General features: G+C 51.6%; 1 protein-coding gene across 3 annotated transcripts; it reads right to left on the reverse strand.

Annotated features, from left to right (window-relative positions):
* Positions 1-15,313, reverse strand: stx1b (syntaxin 1B). Of its 3 annotated transcripts, XM_061750178.1 has the most exons (10): positions 14,907-15,307; positions 10,504-10,578; positions 10,133-10,232; positions 8,551-8,625; positions 8,401-8,474; positions 6,917-7,025; positions 6,759-6,832; positions 6,260-6,397; positions 6,068-6,178; positions 1-4,219 (listed from the first exon to the last, which is right to left on the reverse strand). In XM_061750178.1, exons 1-10 carry the CDS (start codon positions 14,934-14,936, stop codon positions 4,139-4,141), a joined length of 867 nt encoding a protein of 288 aa, XP_061606162.1. In that variant the 5' UTR covers positions 14,937-15,307; the 3' UTR covers positions 1-4,138. The 3 variants fall into 3 exon arrangements, with proteins under 3 accessions (XP_061606162.1, XP_061606161.1, XP_061606163.1); XM_061750177.1 differs by having other exon boundaries at positions 6,068-6,397; positions 14,907-15,313; XM_061750179.1 differs by lacking the exons at positions 8,551-8,625; positions 10,133-10,232; positions 10,504-10,578; positions 14,907-15,307 and having other exon boundaries at positions 8,396-8,474.
* Positions 15,314-16,924: the final 1,611 nt, after the last annotated feature.

Below are 16,924 nucleotides of genomic sequence, written 5' to 3' on the forward strand. Positions count from 1 at the left end.
AACACTGAACAATCGTCTTTTATTTCATGTTTCAATATTTATTTTGATTTTTTTTTGTCAGAACTTAAAATGTTGGACACATTTAGAAAAGACGCATCTGCATAGAGTTGTCATCTTAAAGATCCATGGAGGGGGGGGGCGCGACCGTTCAAGGAGGTGGGTGGGGTGGGGGGCTCGGGGGGGTTATACTGGCACGTCACACCAACGAAAACAAAACAGCCAACAGCAGCACGAGGGAGGGGGCGGGGAGCTGTTGCCAATCAGGGGTGCGGGCTCTTTAGTGGTTTCCGAGGGAGGGACGGATGGCGTTTACGTTACACTACACACACACACAAACACACACTAAAAGAAACACACAAGTTGCATTTCCCGCCAAAGTTGAGCGAGCGGCGCGCACGCACCCCACTTTGTCCTCTTTAGTCCCGAGATTCGGCGCCGCCAAAATACTAATATTGCACTTTGTCCACGTCGGCCTGCCTGCGGGGAGGGGCGAAGGGGCGGTTTCGGGGTCCCCGGAGTCGGACGGACAGCGCTGCGCCGTCGTCTGTCTTTTGCGGGACGCTCGCCGAGAATTCAAGAGACAAAGTCGTCAAAACGGAGGAAGGACTTTGGGCCGAGGAGCCGCCAGGCGCTTCGGGACCAGAACGCGAGCCCCCGCTACGCCGAGATGGCGGCTAAAGAGGAAGCGCCCCCCCCCCCCCCCTCCCCCGGGGACGCCAAGGTGGCGGCCTGGTGGCTAAAGAGGACTGGGACGCCGTCAACTTTGTCAGGAATTTTCTCCATAAACATGCAGGTCATCTTTTGTGGTTATTTACAATAATTACACATTCTCATCTCCATGGCGATCAGAACAACAACAACGACAACAACAAAGTCAAAGTCCTTCTTCTGACTCCTCCCACGAATACAAATGAATACTGACTCGGAGGGTGGCGGAGCACAAAGATGTGGGCGGAGCATCGGGTCAATGGCAAACATCATGTTGTCACGGCGACCGGACAAAGAGGAGTTTTGGTTTGGGGAATGCTTTCAGGAAGACAGAATGCGTCGTCGGGACTACAAACATGGAGTACGCCGCCGTCGCCGTGGTAAATTGTCAGCATGCTAACGGCTGGCGGCGGGACAGTCTTTGGAGCGGTCGCTTGCACCTTTTCGTTTGTTTTTGGGAAAAAGCGAGCGTCGTCGTTGTGCTTCCTGTCGCTCCACCGGCACGGGGTGGGGGGGCACCACGGGAGACGTTAAAGGAATCCGGCTGACGTGCTAACGGACGGCCGATGAGCGGGAAAGTGCGCAACATGGCGGCAGGTCGGGATACGAAAAACATCACCATGCAAAACTCCACAACGCTTTTGCATGCTTTTTTTATTTTTTTATTTTCACCTTGCGGGGAGCGGGGGATGGTGGGATTGGAGGGGAGTGGGCCTGGGGTCCTGAGCCACGCTGTCAGCTTTCCAAAAATTCAAAGGACAACATCGATGTTGTGTTCGGAATCCTTCGCTCAATCACTACGGTACTGCTCCCCGTTCGCTCTGAAGGGAGGTTTATGTATCTATAGAGCGGACCTTGACACTTCCTAAAATACTCGCTGAAAAGTCCTCGAGTTACTCGGGAGTCAGGAACGTCCGAATCATTCATTCATCATGTCCCGCTCCCGATCACTGCAACAATGGAAAATCTGACAGAATTTCTTTCTAGTAAAAAGATCTTACTGTACTTTTTGTTTTATTTTTGGCCAGACAGCCATTTTGTCCCTAATGTCAGTGAAAAATCTGCCAATGGAACTAGTACGAATTGACTTGATAAGATCTTTAAAATAAGATTGTGGATCTTAAAACAAGTCTTTGTGTCTTGTGTCTTAAAATCGACTGTAAGATGTCACGGGAAATAAGATTATGCATTCTTGCGGTTCGGGATTTTTATATTGCGTTCGTAAAGGTGCACCGAAGAATCTCTTTGTAGTGATTCGGGAGCCGAGAATGATTCTGAACACTCGCACACTTCTTCTTCCTTTGTGCCGCCATGTTTGCGTTTGTCGAGGGACGATGATGGCGGCGCGCGCAGACGTCCTGACGTGTCCGACTTGAGCGACGGCCGTGGAAAAGGAGTGACGTGATTGGCCGACGGTAGGTGAGCGTACGAGGAGGTGTGGCCCACAATACAACACGACTATACTTTGGTGCACACGCAAGTTGGTTTTGGTTTTGGAATGAAAAGAAAATGTTGACGCTCCAAGCGCTTTTTTTGTTTCGTTTGCCACGACACGTCGCACAGCTAAGGACGACACAAAACGCAGCAACTGAACAAAGCCGCCGGCTCCCACTTCCTGTTGGCGTCCGAGCCACCGCGCTCACGATGCCGACGCCGATGCGACGTTCGCGACCAGTGAGCGGTCGCCGGCCGATGTTAGTGCTTGAACGCTGAGTGCCATTTGTCGCGCTTGTTAGCATGACTAGCGGCAGCAGACGGCCAGGCCTTAGCATCACAGAAGCGCAACAATTTGCCTATGCTAACAACGCTAATGGCGCATTGCCATCGCACCGTGTTTCCAGCATGCAGAGCTCACGTATGTTGTGAATCCAAACACGTTAGCAGCGTTTGGACCGACTATCGGGGAAAAAACCACAAGGCCGCAAACACGTTGCTAACTGCTGAAGAGGAACGTTAGCTGATACGAAACGTGGAATTTTTCCTCAACTGTCTGGAATCTGAAGGAGCTAAATGTAAACTGAGGCTAAGCTAAAGCTAGCACGCCTGGCAACTTCGGTGACGACCACAAACGCATTCGGCCGGAAGGCGGCGACAAAGACGGCTCGGGCGACGTTGACAGGAAGTGACGGGAGGCGGTCATGTAAAAGGAACACCGAGTGCCACAAGCGTATCCGGAGAGACTTAGGTGGGTTGGGCTGCGGCGGTCAGGGGGCGGGGCTGGTCGCGCTTGTATCTAGACTGCATAGATTGACTGCCCCTGACTCCGCCCCACCTGAGGCCCCTCCCTCCTCCCCAACCTTTGCTTGGTGTGTTGCTGTGGAACCCTGCCACCTTCAAATGACGCCCCCCCCCCATACACACACACACACGCGCACGCACACGCACACCAGATTTCTATGCAATCGGGTGAAAAGCGTTGACTGACGTGAGCAACCAATGGGGGGACTCAGAGAGATTTTGGCTGTGTTGGGAATCCTCGGTCGTTCCTGAAAGGTCTACTAAAAATCCCTCTATAGCGATTAAGGAGTCGGGATGAACGATGAACGATTCGGAACACAGTCGCTATGTTCCGAAGCGATCGTCATTCTCGACTCCCCCATCGCTATACGCGGAACAACAATTTCAAGATGGCGGACTATATCGTTGAGTCCAAATATTTTTGGAACCCGACTCGGGCACTGTTACTGCTGTCATTGTTGCCGCATAATTGCAACATACCAGATCAACGTCGGCCGGTGGACCTTACGTAATAAATATGGAATTAGAAGAAGAATATTTTCAACCTTATATTTTACAAAAATGAATTGCTCTACTTATACATTTATTATTTGTATTGCCTATAGAGGTCAGAAGATGGCGGCAAGGGACGACTGTGGTCTAAATGAAGCTCATCAACTCACTTCAGCACCAAGATGCCACCAGATTCGCCGAACTGCGAATATGTGCTGTGCTTGCGACAGCGCAACAAAATGGCCAACTCGCGGCTCGAGGGCGCTAAATCGTGAAGGGTTAGAAAAGGATTCGGAACGCAGCCATGAAGTGTGTTTGCCGAGGGGGCCGTGGCGCTTGGGCAAGGGAGCGGACTATTTCTGCGGCACGGCGCCGCCGGACTTTCTCTGCCGGGTGACGCCCGCCAACGCTGTCGCCATCACCGTCCCGGGAAAAAAATGAAAGCGACGCTCCAAAGAAGAAAGAAGCAAAGTAAAAGGTGGGCGGCGTGCGAGCTGGTTTACGCGCGTTACACGGACAACATGGCGCATTTGAGGGTGTTGCTTTTGGTGGGAATTTGGGACCTCGGCCCACCCCAAGTGTGTCCCGTTTGCTGATTGGTTATCTTCTTGCATTTGTGGTTCAAGTTTTTGGGCTTTTTTTCTCCGGCTCCCGTCGGTCTGCCGCAGGCAGTCGTCACGGCGACGGGTGTCCCGGAAGCTCAGAAGCCCAAAGTCCCGCCGATGGTGGACGCCAGGACCACGCCCAGGATCACGCAGCAGATGATGATCATGATCTTTTTCTGAGGGATGACACGTCAACACACGCCACCGTCACACGTGGAACGAGACACGGGACAACAGTTTTCACAAGCCGGTGGAACCCGACCCCATAGGAAATGGACTCCGGGGTCCATTTTCTCCAGGGGTATATGCAGCGCAACATCATGAAACAACATAGCAGAGAATGAAATGAGCCGCGTGGATGAGAATATTCACAGGCATCCCTCGGGTTAGTTTAGGGCTGGCGCAGTTTCCGTAATATCACTGGCCCAAACCTCGACCCGGACTAACCCTAATCATCCGTCCATCCGGCCATTTTCCTCCAGTCTTCCGAGGCATCCCCGAGCCAGCCGGGAGACGGACGTGTTCCGGGTGGTCCCCGGGGTCTCGGAACACCTCACCGGGGAGACGTCCTAACCGGATGCCCGAGCCACCTCATCTGGCTCCTCTCGATGCGGAGGAGCAGCGGCTCGACTCCGGACGCCCCTCCCGGATGACCGGGCTTCTCGCCCGGACACCCTGCGGAGGAAACTCATCCGGGCCGCTCGTGTCCGCCATCTTGTTCTTTCGGTCACGACCCGCAGGGCGTGCCCGTAGGTGAGGGTAGGAACGCAGATGGACTGCAAAATCCAGAACCCTCCCTCGCCACGACAGACTGATACGGAGTCCGCATCGTCGCAGACGCCGCACCGATCCGCCTGTCGCTTCCCTCACTCGTGATCAAGACCCCGAGATACTTAAGCTTCTCCGCTCGGAGAAGGATCTCTCCACCCTTTTCCGACTAAGGACCGCGGCCTCAGATGTGGAGGTGCTGATTTTCATCCCGACACCAGCGAGAGTTCACGGCTTAAGGAAGCCAACAGAACCGCATCATCTGTAAAAAGCAGAGGAGACGCAATGCTGAGATCATCAGAACCCAGCCCCTCAACACTTCAACTACGAGTAGAAATTCTGTTCATCAAAGTTATGAACAGAATCTGGGACCAAAGGCGGCCTTAGTGGAGTCCGACGACTTTGACCGACTGCCGGCAATGCGGACCGAACTCTTAGCACTGCTCATGCAGGGACCGAACAGCGGGTCCGGTCCCCCGTGCTCCCGAAGAGCGACACGCTTGAACGCCTTCTCCAAGTCCACACAACTCGCATGAAGCCTCCGGGACCCCGCTTAGGGTGTCGAGTTGCTCCACTGTTCCACGGCCAGGAGCGAAACTAAGTCGCTCCTCCTAAATCTGAGACTTGAGATACCGTGGGACCCTCCTCTCCAGCATCCCCGAAGAGACTTGACCACGGTGGCTGAACCTTAATCAAGCACATTCGGTTATTTGCAATATATACGCTGTATGCTAATTTGGGTGGGTCGATTTCAAAGGGTGTCCAAATTCCATACTAGACCAGCGCTGAACCTTTTTCTACTGTTTCTAGTTCTTGTTCTAGTTGTACTTCTGATCGGGGTTCTTGTTCTTGCTCCGGTTGGTGTTAGGATTTCGGATTAAGGGTTGTGCGTCGGCGGCACGGCGGTCGGCCGCTTAGCACGTCCGCCTCACAAAAGTTTTGCACGTTCTCCCCGTCCCCGCGTGGCTTTTCTCCGGGCGCATTCCAAAAACATGCACGGTAGGTTCATTGAAGACTCTAAATTGTCCGTAGGTGCGAATGCTTGTTTGTCTATTTGCGGGCTGCCATTGGCTGACGACCTCTCGCCCAAAGGCAGCCGGGATAGGCGCCACCACACCCGTGACCCGAGTTGGGATAAGCGGCTCAGAAAATGGAAGGACGGATGGGTTGTGCGTCTTGCTACGGCCACGGTTCCGGTTGGGATTCTAATTGTGGTTTGGGTTCCGGTTCTCGCTGCGGCGGCGGTTGCGGTTTACCTTGCGGGCTTGGCTCTGGTACTTGACGGCCTTCTTGGTGTCGGACACGGCTCGCTCCACGTAGTCCACGGAGTGCTCCACGTTGTATTCGATTCTGTCGATCATCTCGCCCTGGAAAGCAGCACCGCGCGGGTGAGCGACGGCCGGCCCGGCGCGCTCCGAGTCCCGCGGCGCGGGGCGCCGACTGCCTACCTGACTCTCCACCAGCATGGCCATGTCCACAAACATGTCGTGAAGCTCTCGGATGCTGTTCTCCAACTTGATGATCTCGGTGTGCCGGGTCTCGATCTCGTTCAGGGCCTGTTTGGTCATCTGGGAATCCATCTTGATCTGACAAGCCATTGACAGGTCAGGAACAGCTCAAGCGCAAGTCGTCGGCTCCGGAACCGGTCTCGGACAAAGATAGCGCTTAGTAGAAAGCCGGTGACAAGTTAGCGGTGACATTCTGCGCTTGATTGGCCGCGGTGCGTGTGACATCGCAGGCGGGTGTGGCCGCAACCAGCGGTCACGTGACCCGGGCTCGGCGAGCTGTTAAGATGAAGGGGGCGAGACGACGCCAAGTGGCCCCTTCAAATTAAAAGCTCCTCTCGCGGCAGAGGTCGCGTGACAGAGGCCGTGTTCACTTGATGCGTCAGCGCACCCGCCAGACACGGCCGCCGACCGTGTCGGCGAGCTCGGGTGCGGTGCTTACATCATCGGTGAAGATGGCCAGCTTGCCGCTCTCCAACATGTCCTCCAGCTCCTCGTTGGTGGTGGTTCTTCCGGCTGCACACACGCACACGCGCGGGGGTTAGCGCACACGGGCACGACGCCGCCTCCTGCCGTGTGTGTGACACGTGTGCCGCTTACTGATCTCCAGCTGCCTCTGGATGCGGTCTTTGCAGCGGTCTCGGTATTTGGACTGCGTGGTGTTGTACTCGGTCATCACCTCCACAAACTTGCGGGACAGCGTGGAGTGCTGCGGGACAACACCGGAACGCAACATCACGTCGACAGTCGCGCGGTGGCGGTCGTGCATTGGCTACTTTCGCTACGAGGGCCTTCGCCGGACTTACTCGACAGCTTTGGAACTGCGCCGCTGTCGCGTCACAGTTCCAAAAACCGTCAATACGGCACAAAAACCGGAGCTGCGACAATGAATCAATTATCAAATTAACTCTTTTGACGGTCAATGAATCATTTCGATTCTCGGATTTCGGTAGTCTCGTTGATGCGACGGAGCGAGTAGCATAATCTGTTGTTTTGATTATTATTAGTTGTGCATTTTCGCCACCGTCAATTTGAAACGATGTCCTGATTTGGAATAAAGGCGTGGAAATTCGACAGATGAATCCATTATTAAAAAAATCTTCAGTTGCCGCAAGACGTCAGTACAACTAAGTCGTGATTCCAACTGACTCGTAAAAAAAACGAATCCTAAATCACAATTTTCACATTCAAATCAAAAGGAATCAAAGGATTACATACTTGTTCATTAACATACTTCTTAATGTATTCTGACGAGCGCAGCAACGCCGCCACTTCCGCCGTTTATGGCCGGCGCCGTTTCGACTTATGCGCGTGTCACCGAGACCAAAAAAACAAAACACGAGCTCTCTGCGCGGATACCACGGAAGCGCCACGACGGAAGCCGACAAGGAGCCGGCGCCGGTTTGACTGGGACAAAGTCGATCTGACACGGCAGCGTGAAAGACGGCGAGGCGACATCTCGCTCCGACCCGCGAGGATTTATGGCACCGACGATGCGCGCGAAACAGACCCGGCGGGGATTCCACCTGCGGCCGAACTACGGCCTGTCAGGAGACTCGTCGGTCAAAACGTGCCAGCGTATCCTTCGCCATCGCTCTGCAAATAATCCAAGCGGATATTTCATTTGTTGGACTTTTATTTGGCAGTAGTACGAGGAGCAACGGTTCGACTGTGATTCGCTAGACTTTTAGGCGGCGAGTCGCTGCGGCCTCAGCAAGAAACAATAGAACTGTGAACAATATTGAGTTCATAACGTGACAAAAATAAATACATCATACTTACCAGAGATGCCGATTATTCAAATGATGGCTGCGTATCGATCACAAGTTTCGATCGGGATGGAAAAATGCTGAGGTCATTTGGCCCCGGGACGCCAATTCGGTCCCGTGAATCTATGAATCTGAATTTACGGTCAACGGGCCGGAGGCCGCAAATGCATCTCTCCAACGTCCGCGTGGCGGAAGCGGCGCGAGCGAGACAAACGCGACCAAACGCACCCGACAGAAACGAGTGCAAATATTCGTAAACATTGAGAGCGACAGAGAAGGCCTCGCCATCCTTATTACGGGCGGAACGGACCTCACCTGCGTCTTGCGGATCCTGAGGTCCGCCGAGGATCTGTTGAGACCTTCTTCCTGCTCGATGCTCTGCTCGATCGCTGCGGGAAGAAGACGCGCGCCGCTGCTTTTACTGCGAAAAGGCAAACAGCGCCGCGCTTCCCGGCCAGACCTTACCTTTTAATTTTGAACGAACTTTATTGGCGGTCTTCTTGATGTCGGCCGTCAGATCCTCCAACTCCTGTTTGGTCTCTGCGGGTCACACGACAGCACGCTCAGCTTCCCGTGTGGCATTAGCAACATGCTAAGTCGCACGCGTGCGGACGCAAAGACGACAGTTGGCCGCAGCGGCCGCCTTCCCGTCACGCGTCGCCTCGAAGTTCGTTCGAACGGGGTCAAAGGTCGTGTTAGTGAGGGGGGTGGGGCGGGCGGGCGGGCGGGCTTCGGCCAGACAGACTCACGTGCGCTCGGGTGACTGGACGCGCCGGACGGCGCGGACGCGGACGCCCGGCGAGGAGGTCGGCATGCAACATGCAAACGCAAACGTGGCTGACGGGAAGCAAGGAAGAGTTTGAGAAACAAGGAATTGTGGGAGAAAAACAATCCAAATCAATCGTCATCCATCACATGCGCACATCAAAGCTGACGTCGGTGACGTCACGCAAATGGCGTCGCCGACGGTGCCCGAGCGAGTGCTCCGAAACTATTTCCGCTGACGACTCATCGAGCGAGTTTACTATATAAGAATTCCTAGATAAGTGATTACTTTTTCCTTTTATGGGGGGGGGGGTAACCAATCCCATCTTAGTCAAGAATTTGGACGGTTTAAAAAAAAAAAATACTCGATTTTCTTAATCACAGTCAATTATTCCCTGCTTTTGGTTCTTGGCGGTCCACTGCCGAGTGATTGGGGAATTTTGGATTTGTCATTTCGGCCCTCGGCTTAGCCGCTGCAGGGCCATCGCGAGGGAGAGTACCTTTGGGGGCCTTAGCCCCAGATTCACATTTGGAAAACGTTTGGGCTTGACCAATTGCTTCTTTCCAATAACTATATATTATCTTTCTTTTTTGTCTACAACAATTTTGTTTAGGGGGGCTAAGACTAAAAACATTTAACGCGACCACATACAAGGACATTTTTGGAGGGGGGCTTCAGACCCCCCAAATAGGCCTAGCAACGCCACTGAACTGTGAGCAGCCCTCGAGTCATCTGGACCGTCTTCTCAATCCTTCATTGTATATTTGGATATCGTGCACCGAGATAGTGCCTGTAAAAATCCTGTTGTCGTGATTCAAGATTCGGAACGTAGCGACTGCGTTCCGGATCGTTCACCCGTTTTGAGCTATCGAGTTGACTTTCAGGCAGAAACGATTCCCACAATCCCTACTCCCTATTCACAATTTGGGGACTGTAGCGGATGTTTTAGTGAACTACATTTTCCACTAGATCAAAAGTTAAATACAACCGAAGAGTAGTTGTTCAAAATGCGCACAAAAATCCCTTTTTAGTGATTGCAGAATCAGGATTGATGAGCGATTGTGAACGGAATCATTCCCGACTCCCCGATCACGACAAGCGGATTTTCAGCGGACATTTTGGGGACTAACTAGGCCTGCTAGTTCAAATCTAGTCACGCGGGAGCGAGGTCCAGATGAGCAGGCTAGATGGAAGGCCGAGGCCGGCGGCGGCGTTCGATTGGGCAGCGAGGTCGGAGTTTGCGTGACACCGCCATGCTAATGAGGATTAGCGTTAGCTTACTTTCATCAGGGTTGGGCGCGGCCAAGATGGCGCTGTGCTGCTTCTTCACCTGCTCCACGTCCTCGGACAACTTCTCGATGCAGCTGCGGATCTCCTCCACCTGCGCGCGCACGCACACACGCACGCCAACATGGATAACACAAGGTGTCTCCGCAAACAAGAAGTTGGTGTTCACGCCTCACCAGTATGTTGGCACGGTTGGCGTGTGTAGCAGCCATCCACAAAATGTGTGTGCGTGTGGGAGTGTATTTCTGCATGTGTGTGTTTGTGTCATGTGTGTGCGTGTGTCAAGTCTATTCAAGTTTATTTGTATAGCCCTCAAGCACAAAATAATCACAAATTGTGTGTCTGTGCGTGTGTGTGTGTGTTACCTGTTCAAAGAACTCGTCCATGAAGTGGTCTCGATCCACCTGCACCACCTCCTCGTCGTCATCACTGTCTTTAGCCTGTGGCACAAACACAACGTCACGCAAGATCACAAATCGTCGCACAACGTTCGCCAACACGGCCGCACACAACGCGAATCAGTGTCGCACGGTCTTGGCCCGCCTCCCGCAATCTTTGACCAATCACAGGAGAGAAAACGAATGTCATCTACCAAACCGCACCCCCAGCGGCAAACGTGGCCAACATGTCTGGCCCAGCTGATAAGCATGCGCACACACACACACACACACACCGATGTCATGTGGAGCTTCAGAATTCCCTTCACGATTAAAGCATCTGTGCTCGGTGACGGTTACCATGGTAATTGCGTAAACTTCCTGTGTGCACATCCGCCCTCACTTTAAACACACACACTACGATGCCAAGCGAGTGGGGGAGGCGGCAGTGTAGCGGGGGTCAGAGAGTGAAAGTGTGTGTGTGTGGGGGGGGGGAGGAAGGCGGCAGGCCAGGATGGAGTCAGCTGCGTTGACGGGGGGGCACTGCTACAAAATGTCTGCTCCTCTTCACAAAAAAAGAAAACACCACCACGCTTCTCTACGTTGTTTTTCTTTGCTCCTGTGTGTAGAGTTGGGTGTGTGCGTGTGCATGTGCATAGGTGTGTGTGCGCGCGAGCCGGTTGGTAGGGTTATTGAAGGTCAAAGTGTATTAAGTGTTAGCCACTGGCCACTAGCTATTCTTTGCACCACCATCTTGAAAAACATAGGCTAGGAATGCAGCGTCACGGTTCACCTCTGACCCTTGACCTCTGACCCTTGATCAGGTTTCGTGGCCCCAAGACAATCCAGTGCACAAAGTGGAGCTTTCATCAAAACAATCCTCGTCTGTGCCTTTGTGTGTCGCCAGAGACGGACATACCGAATCAGTGTGACCTCACAGCATGACGTGTATGCGTGACATCAGCAAACGCGCACACACAAACCGAAATGTACACGCACACGAACGTGGATGCACACACATACAGTACACGCACAATTTATGCACACACATCCACAAACACACACACACACACTAGCACACGCATTGGTTAGGGTTAGACACACACACACACAGTGATGTACACACAAGCACACACACGTATACGTGTATATGCGCACCATTCACACGTGTACACGAGGATCTTGAACGTTGGAAAATTCCCTCCATTTTGTTGTCAATCAACTTCGATAGAGGAAATTGATCATCACAAGCAAACATGGCCGACCTGTTACCATAGTAACATAACTGATGATGTCATAGCCCGCTGCAATACAGCGATGACCTTGCCTTTCCTGCCTGCGCCTCACCTCGAAAGGTTAAAGGTCATGTTGAGCTAAACCGCACCAATAACATTTAGATGATTTTTTTTTCATATTAATATCAATGTTATTATGTGGTTATTACGGTGTTCCTTCGCTATGTCGCAGATTTTGGAGCAGCCTTCCGTTAGCCCATCTATGGCATTCATCATTCCCTACTCTATGATATACGGTAGGATTTTTCTGCGGTGGACCTAGATAGAGTTCCTCAAATGTCCACTGAAAATCCCTTTGTAGTTATTTAGGAGTATTCGATTAATCGGTTCAGTCCGTGAGTCCATTGTGGTGATTTGGGAGTCGGAAATGAGTGACTGAATCTTTCACGCGTTCCCGAATGACTACAAAAGCATTTTTATATAGTGTGCAACATAGTTGACTTCAGGGCTGAATCGATCAATTGAAAATTCCCCAATGGCTCGAGTGGAACTTTGACATGGGGGACAATACAGGTGACTCAGGAAAAATTGTTTTGGAACACTACTCGGGATTACTGTAACATCTTTGCTAATGTCCGTTAGCCCGTCTACAGTAATTTGCACGATATGTTAGCATGAAGCTGGTGGACTTTTGTTATGTTTTTTTTGTTGAACATATCGGTGTTTAATGTTGACCTGGTTTTTGTTTTTTTGGGGGTGTCAGTTTTAAAGTCAACTTCAGCTGGGAGTGACAAGTAAACACGCCGTGGATCTTTTCCTTTCCTCAAAGTGATGTTATATATTTCTGTTGAACGCAGATTTTCAAATGGCGGGCGTGTCTGTGACGTAAATGGCGATACGCTGGATTTGATCGATTGCTGTTGTGTTATATTTTGAAGGATCACATTAGCTCATTAGCATGCGACCAGATGTCTAACGAACGTGTTGCTAAAACAACATTGTTGACGAACGAGGACAACAAACCGCAGCGATTATGGACGGAGTGTCTGAAATGAATCAATGGCAGTTGCCCGCATAATTCATATTTGACGAATGTACCTTTTTGCATCTTTTTTGGGGAACCCTCTCATGGAAATGTGATTTTGATTGATTTTTTTTTACCTGATTCTGTGCTTTCTCTTTTTTTCATTTTTTTTTTTGGGAGGGGGGGGGTTGTGTTTTTTGTGATCACGTTTTCTGTATTTGCAGGTTATGTGGCGAGCATTTTTATTTATTTTTTTTGCCTGTTTACTGTTCAACCCAAGGTTTAAAAAAAAAAAAACATGAATTTTGATGCTTTGAGGGCTGGAACGGATTCATTCCGTCACCATTCACTTCAATGGGGAAAGATGCTTTGAGATATGAGCGAGGTCACTGAATGGATGCAACTTGTATCTCAAGGCAGCCCTGACTTGAGGATAAAATTGCGCAATTAATTCAGTGGGTGAACCTTTGGTTACATGTGTTAACAATCATCACGTGCCCGTCGTAAGTATCGTGGCTGGTGTACCTGGCACGTTGGAATACATGGAAATAAGGCTCGTATTCCCAATCCCAGCCCATATCAAATTATGTATGTATGTATATATATAGATATATATGTATATTCTCTGTGTTTGCTGACGTGATCATTCACACGCGAACTTGCTTAAATGTTGTCAAACGATTATGTCAGCAAGCGCAACCAATTTTTATTTCCCCAATTTTCCAGGCTTCCGGGTTCGACCACGTGAGGGGACGACGTGACCGCGTGACGTTCATTTTCCCGTCGTTAATCGCACGCGGCACGTGCCCCACCCCGGAAGCGTACGAAGCGAGTCTGCTAACCTGTTTTGCGGCTTTGGCCACGTGACGCACGCAATCGTCGTTAATTTCAGTTGCCAGCAGAGGGAGGTATTGCCTAAAATGGCGCCACCCTCAGACTGCTGGAGACAGACGAATTCATCTCTTTTATTCTTATTCCATGAACGCAATATTAAGCATTAGTGGTGGCACGTCCATCCATCCATCCATTTTGTGAGCCGCTTCTCCTCACGCGGGTCGCAGGCGTGCCGGAGCCTATCCCGGCCGTCTTCGAGCGGGAGGCGGCGTACACCCTGAACCGGTCGCCAGCCAATCGCAGGGCACATAGAAACAAACAACCATTCGCACTCACATTCACGCCTACGGGCAATTTAGAGTCTTGCGTGAACCGAGCATGCATATTATTGGGATGTGGGAGGAAACCCGAGTGCCCGGAGAAAACCCACGCGGGCACGGGGAGAACACGCAAACTCCACACGGGACAGGCCGGGATTTGAACCCCGGTCCCCAGGACTGCGAGGCAGACGTGCTAACCGGTCGCCCGCCGTGCCCCCGGCCTGGCACATACAATGTATTTCAAAACCAAAGAAAAAACAGTGTGTGTATGTGACCCCTTGAACTGGTGTGACCCTTGGACACGTGGCCCCTTCCAAAAATGAAGTGCCAGCCTGGCGTAGACGTGCAGAGGACAGACACGGATAGATGCGTTACACATAGATCTGCTATAGATGCATATGGTATACATAGATGGGGTCGAGCTGGATGGATGGTTCATAGGTGCTGCAGCGTGTGCCCCCTACCCCCCCCCCCCCCCTACACAACCCCCCCCACCCCGTTCCCCCCGCCCGCAGGAAGCATCAGCTGTTCAATGGTGGCAAGAAGGAAGCTTGCGTGCGCGTGGCGGCTCCCAAAATGGGTGAGGCCGGCCGGAGGGAGGAGCGGACCTCCCCCGAGGCCACCGGACCCCCTGATGTGGCTCGGAGGGCTAAAAAAACCAAACAAAAAGAAATGTCTGCATTTCCTTCTCCTCCAGCTGATCGTAGCCCGCGCGCGCGCACGACGAGCCCATCGGCCTCGTGCTCGCTCTGTCGTGCGCGCGCGCGCGCGCGCCCGCACGAGGCCTCTGCGTCGAAGCCCGCGCACAAAACGTCCAAATGTCACGTTCCGACGCGCGCACGCGAGGGGGGAGGCTATCAATCACGTGACAGCACGTCTTCGGCCGTTTTGCATGCACGCGCACGCGCACGGAGGCCTTGCCGCCACGCGCACGGAGGCCGCACGAGGAGGAGGAAGATGAAGATGATATGAGCTTACACTCCGCAGTTCCGCCGTGCGATCCTTCATGGCTGCTCGACGAGCACGTACGCGGCCGGTGCGGGGGGGTCTCGAAAAGATGAAGAGTACGCGGCTGGTCCGGAGGGCGGGGGGCGGGGGGCTCTCTCTCGCGCGCGCTGTCGTCGGTTTTCCACCGCAAAATTCCCACTTCGGAGGTTGCGCTGATGAAGAGGAGGGTGCAGGACAGAGAGAGGAAGAGAGGCGCGTCTTCTTCTTCTTTTTTCGCTTTCCTCTTCTTCTTGTGGCCCCCTCGTGTGGTTTGCAACGCAGCTGCCCCCCCGGCGGTCCTCTTCCTCCTCGTCCTCCTCTTCCTCGTCAGTGCGGTCACAGTGTGGCCCGCAACGCAGCAGCGGGACGAGCGAGCCAGTGGGGGAGGGGCGGCGGGGTCGGGGAGGGGAGGGGAGGGGAGGGGAGGGAAGGGGCGGGGGGGAGGGGGAGGAGAGAGAGAGAGAGAGAGAGCGAAAGAAGAGAAAGTGGTACTGATGCTGCAGAAAAGGGGGGGAGGGGCGACGGATGCGGTGGGGAGGCGGCCAGTGCGCATGCGCCCACACACAGCAACAGCACCCCCACGCGGCAGCGAGGGGAGATTTTTTTTCAGGCGTGTCCACATACGCACACACGCACTGAAAACAAATCATTTTCAAAAGTACTTTGGATTTGATTTCCTTATTTTGTTGGTGTTCACGAAAAGGAGGACAACAAATATCAAAACGTTTCCTTCAAAAAAGCCTGCAGGGTTTCAGTTGCATCGCAGTCATTTCAACCTTTGACAAATACTTCTACTTTTTACAGCCTTTTTGTCGTTTGATGTAGGAGAGAGTTCTTAAAGTGTATGAAAGATTGCCTTATTTACATATGTGAATATCAAATTTTGCCCAATTTTATTCACAAATTATGAAAGTACATCCTATTTTCCCATTTTGAAGAGAAATGACAAGCGTACGTTGACACATTGACTGAGATCTTTCCATAAAGTCCGAACAGATCCAGAAGACAAAAAGGGCAATTTACATCAATGTCACTTTGAAATGTAGTCATGCAAAATATTGATGTCATATTTTCATCGGCACTTCTTTCGCCTTATTTGTCATCAGGTAATGATTTGGAATATTCCAGACCTCTTTCCAATTTCAAGCGATCACAACGTGGAATTTCAGAAAATATTGTTGCATTATTTTCAAGCAGAAGAGGCAAAATGACGTCACTTTACCACATTTTACTCACGTGCAACCGATGTACAGGATCAAATGAAGCACTTTTTTTTCCAGTGCACTTCCTGATCCCCCTAAAAATACACCAGAACTTTTGTTTACATGTTTTTAATCCAGAAAAATTGCACAGAATTGTAGAAAAAATGTAAAAACAAAACAAAAACAACAACAACACACACACAATAAAAGAGAATGTGAAGAAATAAATTAGTTTCACAATCACACAGAAATTAACACACCGTACGCCGAAAGAAGTTCTTAACTTGCTCATGTTCAAAATGCGGTCAACTCTTTGTTCCCTCTTCAAAAATAACAAAATATGTCAGTTTACCACATTTTAAACATGTGCAGCTGATGGACATGTTCAAATGAAGTCCATTCAGAGGACAAAGGACTTGTTTTCAGTGTTAATGTGTCCCTTTAAGGGGCGTGGCCTAGTCAGTGCCACCAGGCCGGCTGGTTAGTCTGCGTGTGGCCTACAGCAGCTACCATGCCATTCATTCAATTTCCAGAACCCCCAAAAAACAAAAACACAACACGAAAAACACCATTTTTTAAGAAAGAAAAATAGCAATAAAAAAACAATGATAGACATTGTGACGAAACCAACTACTTTTATAATTAGTATGTAGATGTGTGCCTTAAAGGGGCGTGGCCTGAGGGACAAGTCAGGTTGGCCAGTCAGTCTGCGTGTGAGCGCGTGCGTGTGAGTTGTGGCCTCCGGCAGCTCCATGTGAGCGTTCTTATTTGTGTTTCTGTGTCACTTCAGTGCACGTCATCATCAAC

The sequence above is a fragment of the Phyllopteryx taeniolatus genome, chromosome 16, assembly GCF_024500385.1.
Source record: "Phyllopteryx taeniolatus isolate TA_2022b chromosome 16, UOR_Ptae_1.2, whole genome shotgun sequence".
NCBI lineage: Eukaryota > Metazoa > Chordata > Actinopteri > Syngnathiformes > Syngnathidae > Phyllopteryx > Phyllopteryx taeniolatus.